This window comes from Acanthopagrus latus, chromosome 12 (assembly GCF_904848185.1).
Source record: "Acanthopagrus latus isolate v.2019 chromosome 12, fAcaLat1.1, whole genome shotgun sequence".
NCBI lineage: Eukaryota > Metazoa > Chordata > Actinopteri > Spariformes > Sparidae > Acanthopagrus > Acanthopagrus latus.
The window spans coordinates 18,425,377-18,442,075 of NC_051050.1; the positions used below are offsets into that span (position 1 = coordinate 18,425,377).

At 42.4% G+C, this 16,699-nt stretch overlaps 1 protein-coding gene across 9 annotated transcripts in view; it reads left to right on the top strand.

Annotated features, from left to right (window-relative positions):
- The first annotated feature begins 569 nt into the window (after positions 1 to 569).
- rapgef1b (Rap guanine nucleotide exchange factor (GEF) 1b) overlaps positions 570 to 16,699 on the top strand; it is a 45,460-nt gene continuing 29,330 nt past the window's right edge. For 6 of the 9 annotated variants that reach the window (XM_037116861.1, XM_037116862.1, XM_037116864.1 and 3 more), the window contains exon 1: positions 570 to 922. In XM_037116861.1, coding sequence (XP_036972756.1) covers positions 895 to 922 — 28 coding nt within the window. In that variant the 5' untranslated portion in view covers positions 570 to 894. The remainder of the gene's footprint in view (positions 923 to 16,699) is intronic. The other 3 variants (XM_037116867.1, XM_037116868.1, XM_037116869.1) reach the window with 1 other exon arrangement.

The following is a 16,699-nucleotide window of genomic DNA, read 5'->3' on the forward strand; positions in this document are numbered from 1 at the left end:
GCTACACCCTGCACAAACTACTGTGCAGGATGCAGTTTGTGCAGAACATAAGTATATGTTGGTTTTGTTATTGCACATTCATTGGAATTGTTTATTTCTTGTATAGTTGCATAGATGATTATTGTTCATAGTATAGTTTGCACTGTGTATATACATTGTATATATCTTGCTCTCTGTTTATGTTACATACAGTGTGTTTTTCTTTTTCTTTCTTTTTTTGTGGACCCACTGCTGCTGTGACCAAATAATTTCCCAATCTGAGATCAATAAAGTGATTCTATTCTATTCTATTCTATTCTATTCTATTCTAAAGTAGGTTACCACATTTTAATCTCCACCGCTGTGTGCATGGGGAAAATGCTGGAGTATTTAATCCATGCCTCCTTGTGCATCACTTGACAGCTCTGTGTAAATCTTGCATGTTGCCCCCCTCCATGTCTCTCTAATGCACCGCCGCACTTCTCTGTGGAAACAGACAGCCGCTGGTTTGTCACAACTCTTTGGGGTTGGGATTGAAACACGCCCATCCCCTTGTTGACAGATCGACGTGGCTAATTCCTGACGCAGGGGGGCGCTGTTACACTGGCCGAGGTCTCGAGCCCGAGTCTGGGTTCAACACATTAACGTGTGTGTGGTGTGTGTGTGTACGAGTGAGCGAGTGTGTGTGTATATCCAGTGAAAATTACCCGGAGACGGACTGAGACAGTTTTTGACCGTACCAATGTGTGTAGCCTATAAATATATGATACCAACCCCGGCGGAATCCTCTCGCGGACACAAGAGCGTATCGAAAATGAGGGAATAATCGGAGGAGACACACGGCCGAGGCTCGTCTGTAGCTAACGTTTTTTTTGTTGAACTGCGAGTGGGATCACACAGCTGCTGGCTACGAAAATGTCGGGAAAAATAGAGAGCAAGCAAGGTAAGTCCTGCCCGGCTAGACTGGAGCCACACTGCTCCACCTCGGGATACTGTATAACGGGATCCCACACACGGGGCACACGGATGGTTCTCTGTGGGGCGATACACACGTTAAAAAAGGGGGCTCTGGATAGCCCTGGACGAGTATATCCAGCCGTAAATGGTGGTTTAATTAGGCCTTATGGATTGTTCTTTCCTCGGCTATCCAGTTAAATATAAAGGCGACATCGTATCGGCTAGCTGGATTTAGCTAGTGTCTGCCTCTGTAGCAAAACGGCTTTTGTGTTCTGAGGGATAGCGTGTTAACTAACTGAGCGGTAAATGAATGGCGTTGTTATTACTCCAGATAGGACGTGGAGGGGCTAGCTCTAGCCGACACAACGCCGTCTGGATGTGCTATCATCCCGGACGCTCGCACGGCAGTTCACCGGCATTTCACCATTCACTCTCAGCCCTCGTAAATACACCCCTGGTCTGATTGTTTGAGAGCATCGCAAACACTCAAAAACAAATCTCGTTTTTTCCCCCCCACCGTTGTGAAAAAAATGATAATAACATAAAGACGATTTTTTTTTTAAAAAACAAAACATTATGGGTCTTAAATTATTTTTCTGCTTCACAGTTGGCCGTTAGCTAACATTTAAGGTTTGTAACGGTTGCTAGCGACAGCTAAAGGTTAGCTTTTCCCAAGCTAGCGCTAGCTGCGTTGTTGCCTAGTACACTGGAGTTGTGATGCGTTCACGCCCAAGACTGGTGTGTGTATTTGTGTTGTGTTGCTTTCAGCGGTGTGCACGTGGCATCTTTTTTTGCAGCTTTGATCCCCTTTTTGCCTACTTATTTAGTCTGCCATTGTGTTTGCAGCTTTTATGAGGAATAAAGCACAGTAAGAGCCAGTTTGGGTGGGGGGGGGGCAGGGTGGTCTCTCGGTTGTGCCATTGGAAGGAAACTTTATACCCGCCAGCTACACTTGCATCCCACTCCACCAGCTGTCTCCCTGCTTCGCTCCACATACAGTCCTGTCCGGTGATGCCTGCAGTAAATGGACACACACACACACACACCCAACACACACTCCAACACACTCACAGTCAGATCCCAGTAACAGGCGGGGAGGGAGTGTCATCCACCACTAGCTCAGTCATCTTCATAGGCGTAAAAGTTTCCGATTCCTTTCGTGTCTTGCAGACAGATGACTACATATGGTCACAGCTAAATGAAAAGTCAGAGGCAGCGTGTTTTTCTTTTTTCTTTTAATGCGGTTCACTGATGAGTTAAAAGCTAATAAAGTCTCCAGTGAATTCGGATGATAGTCCCCGTGAAGCCCCATCCATCACTATTCTCTTGCATCCATTGTCCTGTGTGGACCCGGGTCACTTGTTGGCCTGTTCTCTTCCAAATGTACCTCATCGATCCTGTATATCTGTGCCCAGAGGACACACTGTGGCGGACACCAGTGAAATGGAAACAAGCCATGAAAAGCTGCGGATTCATGAACTGCTGGAGACATAGCTTCAGTGTCAGCCTCTTAAGCCTTCTCCTCAGAGAGAGAGTGAGAGAAAATGTGTTGTAGGATTTGAGGAAATAGCTGGTGTTAAAAAGGAGCCTGTTGTCTATGTGGGCTAAGGCTGCGAAGACTCGACAGAAAGGGGACCAGTTTTAAACCTTGACAGAAGGAGATTAATTCACTGGTGCCTCGAGGAGCAAATTAAAAGGGGAAAAGATTTGGAGAAATAAAGTACTCGCCTGTAAGTAAGTAGGGATTCCTGCACAAAGATGGAGTCTCGGGTTAGGGTTTAAATAACGATGCAGTGCTACAAAGATGTAACATGCAAATGGTTACCATAGCACACAGAGTAAGTGGGACTATCAATGCACACATGGACACCAGGAGACTTATGGCCAGCATTTCTTCCGGAGCAGCGTCAACATGCTCTCTGATCACCATAGAAACTCTGTCCTGCTGTCACTTGTCCTCTTGCTTCGGGGGCGTCGGGTTAACAGTAGCTGTGTCTGCAAGGACCCTAATATCCAACTAAAAATCTGACTAATAACTCAATCAGGATAAAAACGACTAATGTAAACTATCTCAAAGGAGACTGATCTGAGCTGGCTTGATTTGATTGAATTGTCAGTCAGATCAAGAGGGGTCTTGTGAGGTAATGTTGCTTCCAGGAGATGCAAAAACATCTGTCTGTGATATTTTGTCGGAGATCTTTAGATATATAAGGATTATTGAAAGCCTTGGTGGCTGAAAGGCTCGAAAACAAGTTTCAAAGATGAACGGAGACGTGATCCTCCAAATCTGGAGGTGCAAATTTTGGGGTCCACCATGAACACTTTATTAACAGACGTTAATGAATGAATTATTTAATCAGTGTCACTTCTCAATAAAGTTGAGGGGAAAAAACATTTTTTTTGCTATATTTCTGGCAGATGAGCAGCTTTACAGCCTTGCTTTTGTCAAAAAAGTTACATTCTGATTAAATGTTGTGGTGCATTTCAACCATTAAGTTGGAATCTGTAATCAGTCAGATTGAAGAAATATTACCTGTTTAGAGTTGCTTCTGTACCCAGTTGTGTGGAGTAAGGATATCACCTCTGAAGAAATCACGTGGGTGGTTTATTCTGTCCATTTCAACACTGAACCCCAGTCTCTGTGTACGCACCCACATGACATCATCACTCAGGCAGCCCATAAACAGATTCAGTGTCTGTGATGGTGCTGCCCAAAAGCCAAAAGCAGCAGACAGCAAAGTCACTGCGATGCCAGCGTCAGAGAAAATGAACAGGGTAGAGGAGACTGAAAATATGGGGGTGTACGTGTGTGCGTTCACACTTTGTGTACTGTGTTGCGCTGGTTTAAATGGACTTTGAGAATTAATAATTCTCGCTGCTTGTTGCCAGAATATGTGCAGACTATAAAATCGGTTAAAGTCTGAAGATAACTCCAAGCTTTGAAGCTCAAATATCTGGTGCCTTTTTCCGTGCCATGTTGAGGAAGTACCGCACTGTGACCCGAGTAATGGCACATTTATTAAACCATGTGTTAGTGCTTATGCATGGATCTTGTGCACACATTTGCCACTTAGTACAGTGGGATGTTTGTGTTGCCACTGTTACATTTCTATCAAAGAAACTTGTCTTGGATGTTGATTTTGTATTTGACCTTAAAGCAAGAAACAAACCTTGATTGGGACTTTTTTTTTTGCAGTTGCAAAATGCGTGTGTCTTTATTTACCGCACACAGACTGGGATTGTGACACAACATTTTTGGCATGACAGTGTTGCTTACAAAGTTGTGGGAGTAGCGCAGTGTTTTATAATTAGCCTGTAGACTCTTCTCTCACTGGTCAGTCAATGGTAGTAGCCAGCCTCAGCGGAACTGATCCATCAGTTCCTTATTTTAGGCTCGCTGCCCCCCAACCCCCCTGCATAGCGTGTGAGTGTGTATCTGTGTGTTGTTGCCTTCGACCGGGTTTAGCTGCAATGCAAAGACTCGACTCTCAGGCATTCCTGGAGTTAGCACTGAAGTGTAAGTCATTTTGATGGCTTTGTGTTTGCTAAGTGGTTACCGCATCACTTCAGACTGAAATATCTTCTTGTCTGGCGTACAGAAATAGCAAGCCCCGCATGCCTTAGTCACCAAAACTCTGAGCAAGAGCCGAAGTAGCCGTGATTACAAAAGGGTTTCCTGGATGATTAGGTTTACACGCACATTGCTGATGAGTGATCCAAGTGTTGCACAGGGCAAGCTGTGGGTCTTGGTTTGACATGCTGCAATTTTGAGGTTTGATGGCAGAAAGCATCTCAGCCTCCCTCTCCCACAGAATGAGAGGCTTGCCGTTCCCATATAGGTTTAGCTGTGTTGTAATTAGGTTTTTGTGTGTGTATGGGAAAGCAAAAAGAGGGAGGGAATAGAGCTTAGGGAGAGAAAGAAAGAGGGTGGAGAAAAAAGGTAGAGCATTGATGGGAATCGAGTCCCTGCACAGAGAGAGAATCAGGGAGAGAAATGGATGGATTACATGTTGGGTAATGACTGGAGTGGACTATCAATGAGCAATGGAAGGTCTGTGAAGGCAATCAGGTTTTTGTAACATGAATATTATCAAGGCCGTTCCATCTTCAACATCTTCGAAAGAGCTCAAGACGACCATTGAGATTGTTTTCGGAGATCTCTCGTGTAATTCATTACGAATTCGCCACCTTCATCCGTGCTCTTGAGACTCTTTTCTCGAAGGGGCTCATTTTATGAGATGATGCTTCTCCTGATCTCTCCGCTGTGTTTTGGCCTACATGCCAGAGAACAGGTCATTTATTCCCGCCAGTGGCCTGCTCACCTCCTCTTGTCTGTTCAGTACATCCCAACTCCAGATAGCTGTGGGTTGGACCCTCTCCAGGACCACTGATGTCAGCTCAGACGGCTTCACTGAAACATTCTGTCCAGGATTATGTAATTCTCGCTGTATTTACAAGAAGAACTATTTAATAAACAGTCGGTTTGGCAAAAGTACATCACTTTTCAACTTCCCTCCATGCTATTTGTGGAACTTTCCTCTTAAGTGCTACGTAGTGTTGCTGACTCAAGACGGGATGATCATGCGGACCAGTTAGTTTGTGACTAACGCTCAGCTGTGTGCAATTGAGTGATAGCTGTGAAAATGCTCGAGTGATCGACAAGTCATCAGTATACAAAACATTTAGCCATCAGCAACACTCCTGGAGCAGTTGCTGTGCGGACTCTTGGATGGGCAATATAAGCTGGAGGGGCCAGGGCTCCTCAGAGGACACAGACTCCTCTCTACAGGGGGATCTAGATGAGGACACAGGTAAAGACATGCAGATCCATACAGGCCTTCTCCTGGTGCAAAGCAGACTGTGAGACCTGGCTGTTTTCTCTTTAATGCTGATGTCAGTCAGTTGCTGTAGAGTTAAGTGGATTGGAACGATCCAGCCTAAAATGGTTAACTGTTTTGCGTTTTATTTGGGTATTTAAATGGTAAGCATAACAAGGAAGAAACTGTATGTGATCTTTTTATGATGACACTCCTTGTTTTTCTCCACAATTCAAACAGCACAGAGCCTAACCCAGTCAGAAATACAGGCATTAAATTCAATGTAAATGAACGGGCCAGAACACAGACTCTATTCACAGGGCTCATTTTGACTAGCACAGTTACCGGAGTAGAAGTTTCAGGCATACTATGAATTTATTCAACATTTTTTTGAGGGGGGGAATGCATGCTTGCATTGTTTTTTTGTTTGTACTGATTTGTTTAAGGCTGTTGTTGGAGCCGTCGCCAGTTTTGGAGCTTTAATGCAAAACCGGCTCGCTGGCAGAATGAAATGCAGGGGACATTCCTCTCTGTGCTTTTTGTGTCGTGTGGCTTTATGGAAGGTGCTCATTTTCTCTGCTGAAGTCTTGGGTGGACCCAGCCCGAGGAGGCTGCTCTGCAGGGCCACAGCCTTCCATCACAGGCTGCCTCTCTGCCTTATCACCTCCACAGTGTGTGGACAGAAGTCATAGCTTCTCTAATCTGGGCTCATCAGGTGAGGATCTGCCTGTGTGCCAAGGTGCTGTAGTCTTAATCCAGTTACACATTACAAAAATTGGTTTGGGTTCCTCTGTGGTCTTGCTTCACCGTGGCAGCTTAGCCTGTTTGTTGATCAGCATGTTGGGGTTAACACGGTTTGATTTATTAATGTTTGTAGTCAGTTTGTGCTTCTCCCGTTAAGCTGTGTGGACACATCCTCCCTGGTGAGCCCGTAGCACATACAAGCTCCATAATTAAGGTAGTTGAGTCCATCATTGTGTAATTGCACAGTGCAGAGTGCCATAATACCCTGTTTTGCAAACACAGTCTGTGGTACACTCAGCCTAATAAATCTGTGCATTTCAGCGCAGACTCAAATATTTGTATGGGTGTGTGTATCGTGACGGTCTACCCTGACCATCTCTGTCTCTGTGACTATGATGGCTGTCACTGCGGTCCATCAGAGTGAATGATGTGTTTCAGACAGATGTTGTTACAGATAAGGAGGTCCCAGTTAAGCCACAACTGAGTTACTGATGATGTTTTGAACTACTGTAAACAGCCCTGACTGCAGTGAAGATCCACCGAAAGGATCAGCAAGAAAATAATTTAATTTTCTAATCTCATATAAACTGAATCCTGTCACCTGGTACCAATCTCAATGCATTTTCGCAAAGAATGCAGCTAACTAGCTTTGCCAAGTCCACTGTGAAATATGGCGATGGATGATGACATGGGTTTTTTTTAGCAATGCTTTTATTAGGTGTATCTGATAATGTGTGTTGGTGTTGTTCTTAGGACATCCATATTACATGTTGCTCAAGGACCATCATTTCATCGTAAGCCCACAGTTCAAGCAATCTGTCTTTATCTATTGATGTTCTTTTAACATTTTACACTATTTACAGCTTCACATATTATTTCCCTTTTCTTTTCATTTATTTTGCTGTTTGGTTAAGTTTAGGGAATATAAAAATCGGTTTAGGCAACATTCACTTGGTCATGTTTAAGGAAAAGGTAATTTAAAAAAACACTTTCACAATATTAAACATATGTTTGAAAGGATAACCTCTCCCATGTGATTATTTTTTCAGTCTTTGTCCCTGTGCAAAGCTATTACATTACTAAACGCAATCTGTCAGTTGCAACGAAGGTCCTGAAATAACAGTGATTATGATTTTCCAGGAACAGTACCAACACGGCGATATCAGAGTTGCCATAAGGCAGGAGATGCTCACCAGCTCACCACTGTAGTCAAAGTCGCTTCCCACTGGTACTCTGACAGCCACTTCCAACTGTCCAACTGCAGTTCAGCTCTCTCACCCTCACTGAGTGAGCATCCAACAAACAACCCATTTCAGATTAAGAAGTGCCTTTGTCTGTGCATCACATGTCCGTAATTTTGTTGTGCTCAGCCTCTGAAGCTTGAGACAAAGTTAGCTGGCTGGCTATACTGAGAAAGCTAAAACAGGAAAATGCAAATAACAGCAGCACGATTAAAGAAATATCGTAACCCAGTGTAGCCGAGCAACTTGGGACCACTGACTGAGCTGGTTGAATCTAAAAAAAATAAAACAGGACATGCAGAGTAGTGCATTAACCAGGAACAACTCCTGCCTTAAAGCAACTCTGAGGGGACACAGTCCGTTTACTCATTTCAAGGGACAAATATTGTAACTGAATTGTTCTTGGACACACTAAGGATGTTTTTGTTTTTTAATCCTGCATCCATTGAATACACTTGCTGGAACAGGTGTAAAGTCATCTTTAATTAGACACTAGAGCTAAAACTTGCAGAACTGAGAACCACTACTGAAACTTTAAATGTGTTCTATGGTGTTTTCTCTCAGTTCTTGTTTTGCAGTGAGATTTCAATTGAGTTCATGCTCCAGCATCCAGAAATTGACATTTTCCTAACATTTCTCTCACAGCAGCAAGTTATGGATACATATATTACCATTTTAAACCAGACCAAGATATTGGCAATGCGTTTTGTCCAAAAGAAGACAGAGTATTGCCATTAGGCACTACCTCTGATAGCATGTCACTTTGATTGAAGAAACCCAGTGCAGTGCATGGTTATTTAATGCAAATGAAGTGATGGCCACCAATGAGAATGAAGAGAAGAAATAGCTTTATACATTTTGCTGAAGTAAAGTGAGCAGCAGTGAGAGTCAGATATAGTGAGCGGCCTTGGTGTGACTGAGAGCAACAATTTCAGTGGCTGCCGGAAAATGTGGAGATCCTGAAAAAAGACTTTCATTTCAAGCTGTGTGTGTGTGTGTGTGTGCACACTTGTGTTGAGTGTGTCAAATCATTCAGACCCCAGGGTGCCATGGCTGGGTCAGGGAGCTGGCACACAATGAAGGGGATGTCCCACAGTTGCTGCCAGTTTCCGATGCCAGTCTAAATCAGGAATGGAGAGAGAAGTTGACATTGCTTGAAAAGAAGTCAATGCTGTTGTCAAGGCAGATGTGGGTGTGTTGTTGTGTGTTTGTGTGTGCGGTTTGTCTGGTTACGTAAAGGATTCTGAATCTTTGGTGTGATATCTTTTTATCATACCCAAACCGTATGACACACTTTCAGGCAGACGCACACAATGTTTATTCCCTCAGTGACTATGACCGAGCCTGTCGCCCTGTGGGCAGAGGATGGACTTTGTCTCCCTTCAGTGACCCACTTCTTTGTAGACGTCATACAACGTCAGTGAGAGAATACATCTTTACGGTGGCAGTAAAACACCCAACAGTGTGCCTATATGAGCTTCCAGAGGAAACCGTGAAATACTTGATAAATTGAATTCAGTTCCTGAAATCACTGACCTTTTCCTCTCAACGTTTCATTCAGCACACACTGTGACTTTGTGCTATAAAGCTATGAGAGTCTCGTTGGAATGAATCCATCCATCCTTATTTTTTAGTCTTAATCTTATAGTACCAAGTGTGTGATTTGGATTAAGACCACAATCCTTTCATTGTTAATTCTCTTAACATAAATAGATCATTGAGTTCATCTTATTTCCATTTGCGTCATTATTGTCTTTCCCTTTGATTTCACTGGGCACGTCTCTGATACCTGCCGTGTGTGCCGCTGTTGTGTTCCATCCTCCACACGGCTTCATATCCCACTGGGAGCGTTTCAGAAGTGGGGCGTCATGCGTACCTGATGATGTTCACTTGCTCAGACTCCTTGTTTTGTTTTGTTTTTTGTTTCTACTGTGGTTGAGTGGCTTACATAGTTATTAGTTTGTATTTACTTTTAAGTGTGCTTATTGTTATTGTTAATATTTACGTTATTGTTAATATTTACTTTATACTTTGTTGTGCCATAATTTTTCTTCAAATTGATCGGGTGCACTGTGCCGTTCCACTGTCTGACTTCCTGTCTGGCTCGATCTGCTCTGTGCAGAATCACTCAGGTGTTAATTTCAGACCCTGGAAACAGGAAAGCTATAACCTTGGTAACGCAAGCACAGTGCTTCGGCTTACATTAATCGCGTTTGGGTTTGAGTCAGTGTTGGACTTATGAAACAGAACATCTGTCATGTTCGGGTCAGTGGCCGGTTACTGCTCTCTCGGACTTGGTCGGGCTCAGGCAGAAAAATGTGACCAAAGCTGCAGTCTAGCCAGGACTAACAAAATCTCCATGCTCATGATCAATTTTCATTTACATTAGGAAGGGATGTCAAGATCAGGCAGTCAGTTTATCTTTCAAAGAAAAAACCTGATGTTCACTAGATGTAATGTCATTTCTGCTTCCCTGTGTAAGAATATTTTTGGTATGATAAATATTTAAGAGATGCTACAGCAGCATCTTATGTTATGATGTTATGCTGGAGCTAGAATATTTACAATCACGTCATCATCAAATGCTCTGCCTGATAGATCTCCCCATCCTGACTCTACCTGTTGCATTTCCATTTTTATTCACATCATGCACAATTTGACTTTTTATTATTGAAGTCTTCTAACATGGACATTGTGCAGCTGCAACATTTCTGCATTCACAGGAAGTCCAGAGGACAGAACGTCAGTTGATCAATAAAATCGCTTGAAGATGATATGCAGATACGTAAAACTTTTCTTTCATAGTAAGGCTGCTGGATGATGTAATCTGTGTATCCTTTTTTTAGATAGTGTTATATCAAAATAAATGTACTGTCGTTAATGGCTCTGACCATAAAATACATCTATATTTTTTATTCTTTTTAGCTTACTATCGAAGCCCCGATCCCAAGTGACGCTCAACAATAAAGCTCTCATAGTCTTCGTCCCGCCTTAAACTCACAAATCAAGTTCCTCCCAACTAACACTCAGTTTTAATGTGGAAAAATGTCAGACCACAAAATAGACTTACAATCTCAAAGCCTTTTAATTTACTTTTTTCAAAAAACATATGACACCACATTAGACTCATCCCAGAAGTGATAGATCAGTGTTTTTAATGAAAGAAATGAACAACATCAATTTAAAATCCCCAGACAGAACAATATAAAGCACATGGCCACAGACTCTCTTCGACAGCGCTGGCAAAGGGAAGCATGTTCATTGTTGTATTTGTGTCCACGATGATTTAAAAGAGCTGAAAAAGAAACGGTAAAGTTATTTCAGAGCGTGTTGGATTATTCACCGCTTACATAGTTTAAACAACCGTTACCTAATTATAAGTGGCTGTGCAAGGGTGAGTCTTGCTCTTTGTGACACATTTGTCATCAAAGCCTATTTTTGAGAAGCTGTGAAACAATCTGAATGTTAGACTTCGGTTTGCCACAGTGCTAGATTGGATGTATTATTTGAGATCCGTCTGTCGGTGCTGTCCAATGTGGTGTGAGCGCGCAAAGTGTCAAGAGGATGACAAGTGGCCCGGCGTTCAGACAAGATGAGCTTTGTGCAGCGCTTTAACACGGGGAGAGTGGTACCACTCCTCCCTGCTTGAGGCCATTTACTCACAAGAACGCTATTGCTTACGCTTCTCTGTCTGTATCTGTCTCTGTCTTGTACTCAGGCAGTGAAGTGATTGGTTCTCTTGTGGCTGTTTGTCTATGTGTAGGATCAGTCTCCTATCTCAAGTGCTTTATAGTGCCTGTTTGCCTCTCCCTCTCTTGCCAAACAGCTGCCATTCACTGAGAAGTCTGAATTCATCTTGGTGGATCACAGGGTTTTTCGCTGTCGCAGTGTCTCTGTTCTCGTGCTGCTTGATGTTACAGATACTGACAAGCCGGGTATTTATAGCACTTTGTGTTTCTTTAGTCTATTGGTTTCACCCAAGGTGAACCTGCTGCCTGCCTGCCAGTCTGCTCTGACTTTGCCAACACACTCGGTTCAGAAAGCGCACTTTAAATGGAAATCTAGAAAATGCAGTAAACCTCTGTGACAAGAAGGTCACTTGAAGGAGCAGACTGCTTTGAGCACGTTTCTGTCTGGTGGCTGTGCGTAGCAGTGGGCTTTGTTTCTTTGTCTAGGTGTGTTCACTGTGCCATTAGGCCTTGCCTGTTTAGGTGAGGTAAGTTGTTTTACATGGGAGCTGTCGGCTCTATAACCAGGCTGCTCTGGACTGTGAAGTCTGTCCAGAAATGAGGGAGCGGCTCTCAGTGAGGTAGACAGGGGACAGGAAACCGTGCCAGTGGCCTCGGCGTCAGGGGGGAAGGAACAGGAGGGGTACCCAGGATGGTGTGTACGTGTGTATATATATGCGTGTGTGTGCATACTGTGTGATTTCCCGCTTTCAGCCCTCTACTTCACATGTGCTTGCCCTGCCCTCCAATAAAACATTGTAACTGTGTGTCACTGCCTGTCGCCTCACCCATTCCTCACGTCACTTTGGTGGAATCATGAGCTGTCACCACTCAGCAGTAACATGCCCCACATTCAATATCAGAATAAGGGCTGAAGCTAACAATTATTTTCATTATTGATTAATCCACAGATATTTTCTCAAAATAAGCGACTAATTGTTCGGTCTTCAAAATGTCTCGAAATTAGTTTATTTCGGTTTTATCAACACTACTGGAAAAGGTGAAATACACCTGATTCAAATTATGTCTCATCTAGGGCTGCACGATATAGTAAATTCAATTATATTGCAATTACATTGACAGTGCTATTGCAAAAAAACTGCAGCTGGTAGGGTTGTTTTTGTGTCATACTTTTCATTTTTACTAAAAAACTGTGTGTGTGTATATATATGGTTTCTTACTTTCTAGGGCAGCACTGTAGTAACTGTAAGTGACAACTGTAAGTGACTGTAAGTCATCAAAATGCTGTTTTGTCACACATTTTACCTTCATTAAATCAAATTTCAGCTTGTTGTAATTTGGATATTGCTCCTGTTCACATGGCGATTTAGGTTATATTATGATTAATTGTGCTGTCCTAGTCTTGTCCAACAAACACTTGCAGTAAGAGAACTGCAGTGTAAATATCACATAACACACAGAAAAACAACAAATCATCACAGTTGAGTAGACTTTTTGTGCACCACAGTGCAGTGAATCGGCCTTTCTTGGGAGTATTTTTTTCTTCCTCGTTAACAAAGACGTCATGATGTATCATAGATGATTGCAGTGTATCTAGTATTGCAGAAGCGCTGTATTGTGAGTAATTCTGTGAGTCTCAGACAAAAGATTGAAAAGCAGGAACTACAATATGTTTCACATACTTGTTAAAAAAAAATGACACAACCACCGTATGTTATTTTTTCTGTCAAATAACTAATTGATTATTTAAATAATATGTTTCGGCTCTCGTAACAGTCATTGCATCTTTTTACCCCAAGACCAGTGAAATAACAACAACAAACTAAAGGAATGGCTAAAACAAACCTGAGGTTACTAATTCTGTAACCCCTCTTCTCTGAAAACCTTAGTGAGCTGTCTTACTTTGGCCCTACAGTGAGATACCCGAACAAGAGCATTGTTTTTAACAACCACGCCTCTGCATTGGGCTCTGCGGTGTGCTGATGTGCTCTATAACTCACACAGTTTACATTTATTATCATCCCAACAAGGATACTTATTCTTTAGTTTGAACCATAATACAGTAAATTAGCCAATGTGAGCGTTATTTGATATCACTGTTTTTCCTCTCTTCCTACGGCGACACACACCTTTTCTTTCCCTTCGTTGTTTGCTCAGTCCTTTTGTCATTGTGCCAAACAATGTGTAGAGCTTTTTACAGTTTTTTTTTATTTTACAACTGGGGCATCAAAAGCTTCCCTGCTCATGTGCTGTATAGACCACATTCTGTTTATTGTCGATGCTGTTGAAAACCAGGCCCTGAAGCATCCCCTCTGCAACCTTTCGCTTGTGGTTGAATAGTTTAGAGGGACGCTTTGTGTGCTCATTTGTTTCTGTCTGGGGATGTGGATGTACATTGTCTGCATGCGTGTGTCTGTTGTACATGGGACAATTGAGTGACCTAGGCCTCAGGGCTCCCCTCAGTAGCTTTCAATACAACCTTGTTGAACTCCTGTGCCAACTGCTCCCATTAACCAGCTCCATTAGTCCATCCATGAGACCTTAACCCATATTGAAACCATACAGAGTTACTGCCAGAGAGTGGGGATTTTATGAGTAGTCATAATAACAGCAGTTTAGCATAATGCAGTAATGAAGGTACTGCTGCTGCATGCACGATTGCTAATAAATCGCTGTTAATTTAGTTGCAGTTACACACAGATATGCTAACATGAAAGGGAGGTGTGAAAGAGTGGCCTTCAAAAGCAGTGGAGCAGAGGAATGAATGAGTAGTCATAATAAATGTAGCTTGGAGGTCGTGGGTTAAAATGCAGTCAAGCCAGCAGCAATTGCCACAATAGATTTTATTTTCTCAAACCCGCAAATGTGGTCTCTTGACGTAACAACACACTTACTAGAAAAGGGGAAATGTGTGGGCTGCCGACAGTAGCTCCAGTGAGAATGAACCACCAGTGAGAGCAGCAGTCGTAAGAAGGCACAGACATCAGACAAGACGCTGTTACCCCTGGTCAGAAAGAGCGTTGGAAGAAGGATTTTTGTTGCCTTCATAGTCCACAGAGGAGGCATTGAGGCGAAAGTCCTGTAAATGTTTACGCCACCACACAATACACAGGCCTAATGGTCCCACCCTCTTCCAAAACACCACCTTCCACGCTACTGGCCTACATCTGACACAGTATAGAGCTCCATGTCACAGTCTCATTGGATCGAAAACTGCACCGGTCTGAGTGGGTGGTTTTTATTCCAGAGAAAACTTCCATTGTCCTCATTGATAATTAATTGCTTGACCGAAACAGTTCATGAAATGTCTCCCTTTGGATTAATACTGTGATTATGTTTCACATTACCGACTGAAAAGACTAATTTCTCTCATGGTGAACTTTACAACCACAACCACAGGAACCAAAGTCGGCTTTCCCTGTGGGGTACTGCGGAAAATCCCCACCAGGACTGTTTATTTCTGTCGTCCACGCATCAACAGTTTACCTGTCCGCTATTTGACATACTGCTGAAAGAGCGCACCGCTTTACCTTGCAGATGACATTTATTCATCATTAACTTGAGGATAATTATTAAACCATATAGAGTTTTGTGGATGTACTCTGACTGATGCACATATTTCCTGCAATTAACACTCAAATGTGGTCATCAAGCACTTATGACAAAGATACGTATACAGTGGGGCAGGACATTTTACAGTTTATCTGTAAACTTCACTGAGAATTTAACAATAACTTTACCCCAAGCAACTTTTTCTGCATTATCTTGTGTAAAATAAGTTTTCATATCAGCATATATTGGACAACATATACAGAGAAACCTATATATCTCTGAAAGTCTAATATCTGCTGATCAATATATCACTCTGGCTCTTCCCTCTGTAGTAGCCCTTGATAAAATGATGGTGAATGACTAATACTGTAGAAACACAAAAAACGTCTGCATTGCATACAAAAAGATGTAGTAAGATAAAGTATATATGTGCTTTGTTGTATATAATTAACAGTAATGCAGCAGAAAGCACTATACTCATGAGCAGCACGCCAGCACTTTTCTTTGTCAGGGGATGTCATTCCTTCTGCTAGAAAAGTTAAAATGTCAGTGAAACTCCAGCCATTTAGAAAGCCTGAGTTTCAGAGTCAACAACAAGTATTTCAAAGCTTCATACCGACCCATACCCCCAGTATCGACACATCATCAGCCACGTCTCATCTGCGAGCTGTGTAATTATGGAACTGTGAATAGTCTCTTCTAACCTCAGCAGGCTTGAGTACAAGCGAGTAGTTTATTTTAAGCTATGTTATGACTACAAAACATTATGTTTGTTTCTGCCCCAAAAGCAGTATAATCCAGTGATTTTGCGTGAGAGAAACTGTTGCTAAAAGCCATTGTTTTGTTGCCATTAATGGCAGAAGATTCAGACAGTACATCATGCATCGTGTGATCCCTGTATGTCTTTATAAGTGCCATTAATGTATACATTTCCTTGCTTTTGAAGTGCAGCAAAAAGTGTATTTTTTGCTTGTTTTGGTGTACAGGACTAATACATTTTGTCCTATTAAACTCAACTCTATTTGGATGTGTTGTTGTCTAACTTTAGCCAATCATCCAGAGAAATAAGAACACAACACCCGACAAATAAACTCAAGAATGCGAGGTGTGTCACCAAGAGATTAGGCTTGGTTTTGCTCTTATGTGCCTCTACACGCTGCTTGTTGCTTATTATGCTTTAATGCAGCGTATTTTCATACCCACTGATAATTCTAGTTTCAGTTCACTTTGCAGATGCGTCACACAGTTTTGCCTGAGACTGTTTGATCAACTGGGACTCAGTTCACATTTGCATTTTGAATGTTATTCTCCCCCCAATTTTATATGCTTTCCAGGCTAAAATAACCCATAAAAGGTGGAAAAAAGAAATAAGAGGGGGAGGGTATTTTGATATTCCTTTTATCTCATAGTGCAATCTTATGACTCATGCAGGTGATGATGTCTTGTTTACAATGCCGGACTTTCCCTGTATAAATGCATTCTCAATCATCAGTCTGTCATGTCTCCTCTGTGGTTAGATGTGAGAGCAGATGGAACTAAAACTTACATGGAAAGCGACTGGTTTTCACTTTTGTTTTTTTTAGGTTCTGTTAACTGTTGCAACTGGGCTATGGGTCACCAAACACAATCTCACTGAGCAGTTATGGATCTGGTCTGCTGTTTTGTAATATGGATCTACATTATAGATCGCCTTGTGTTGGATGGCCACGCTCTGGTAGCC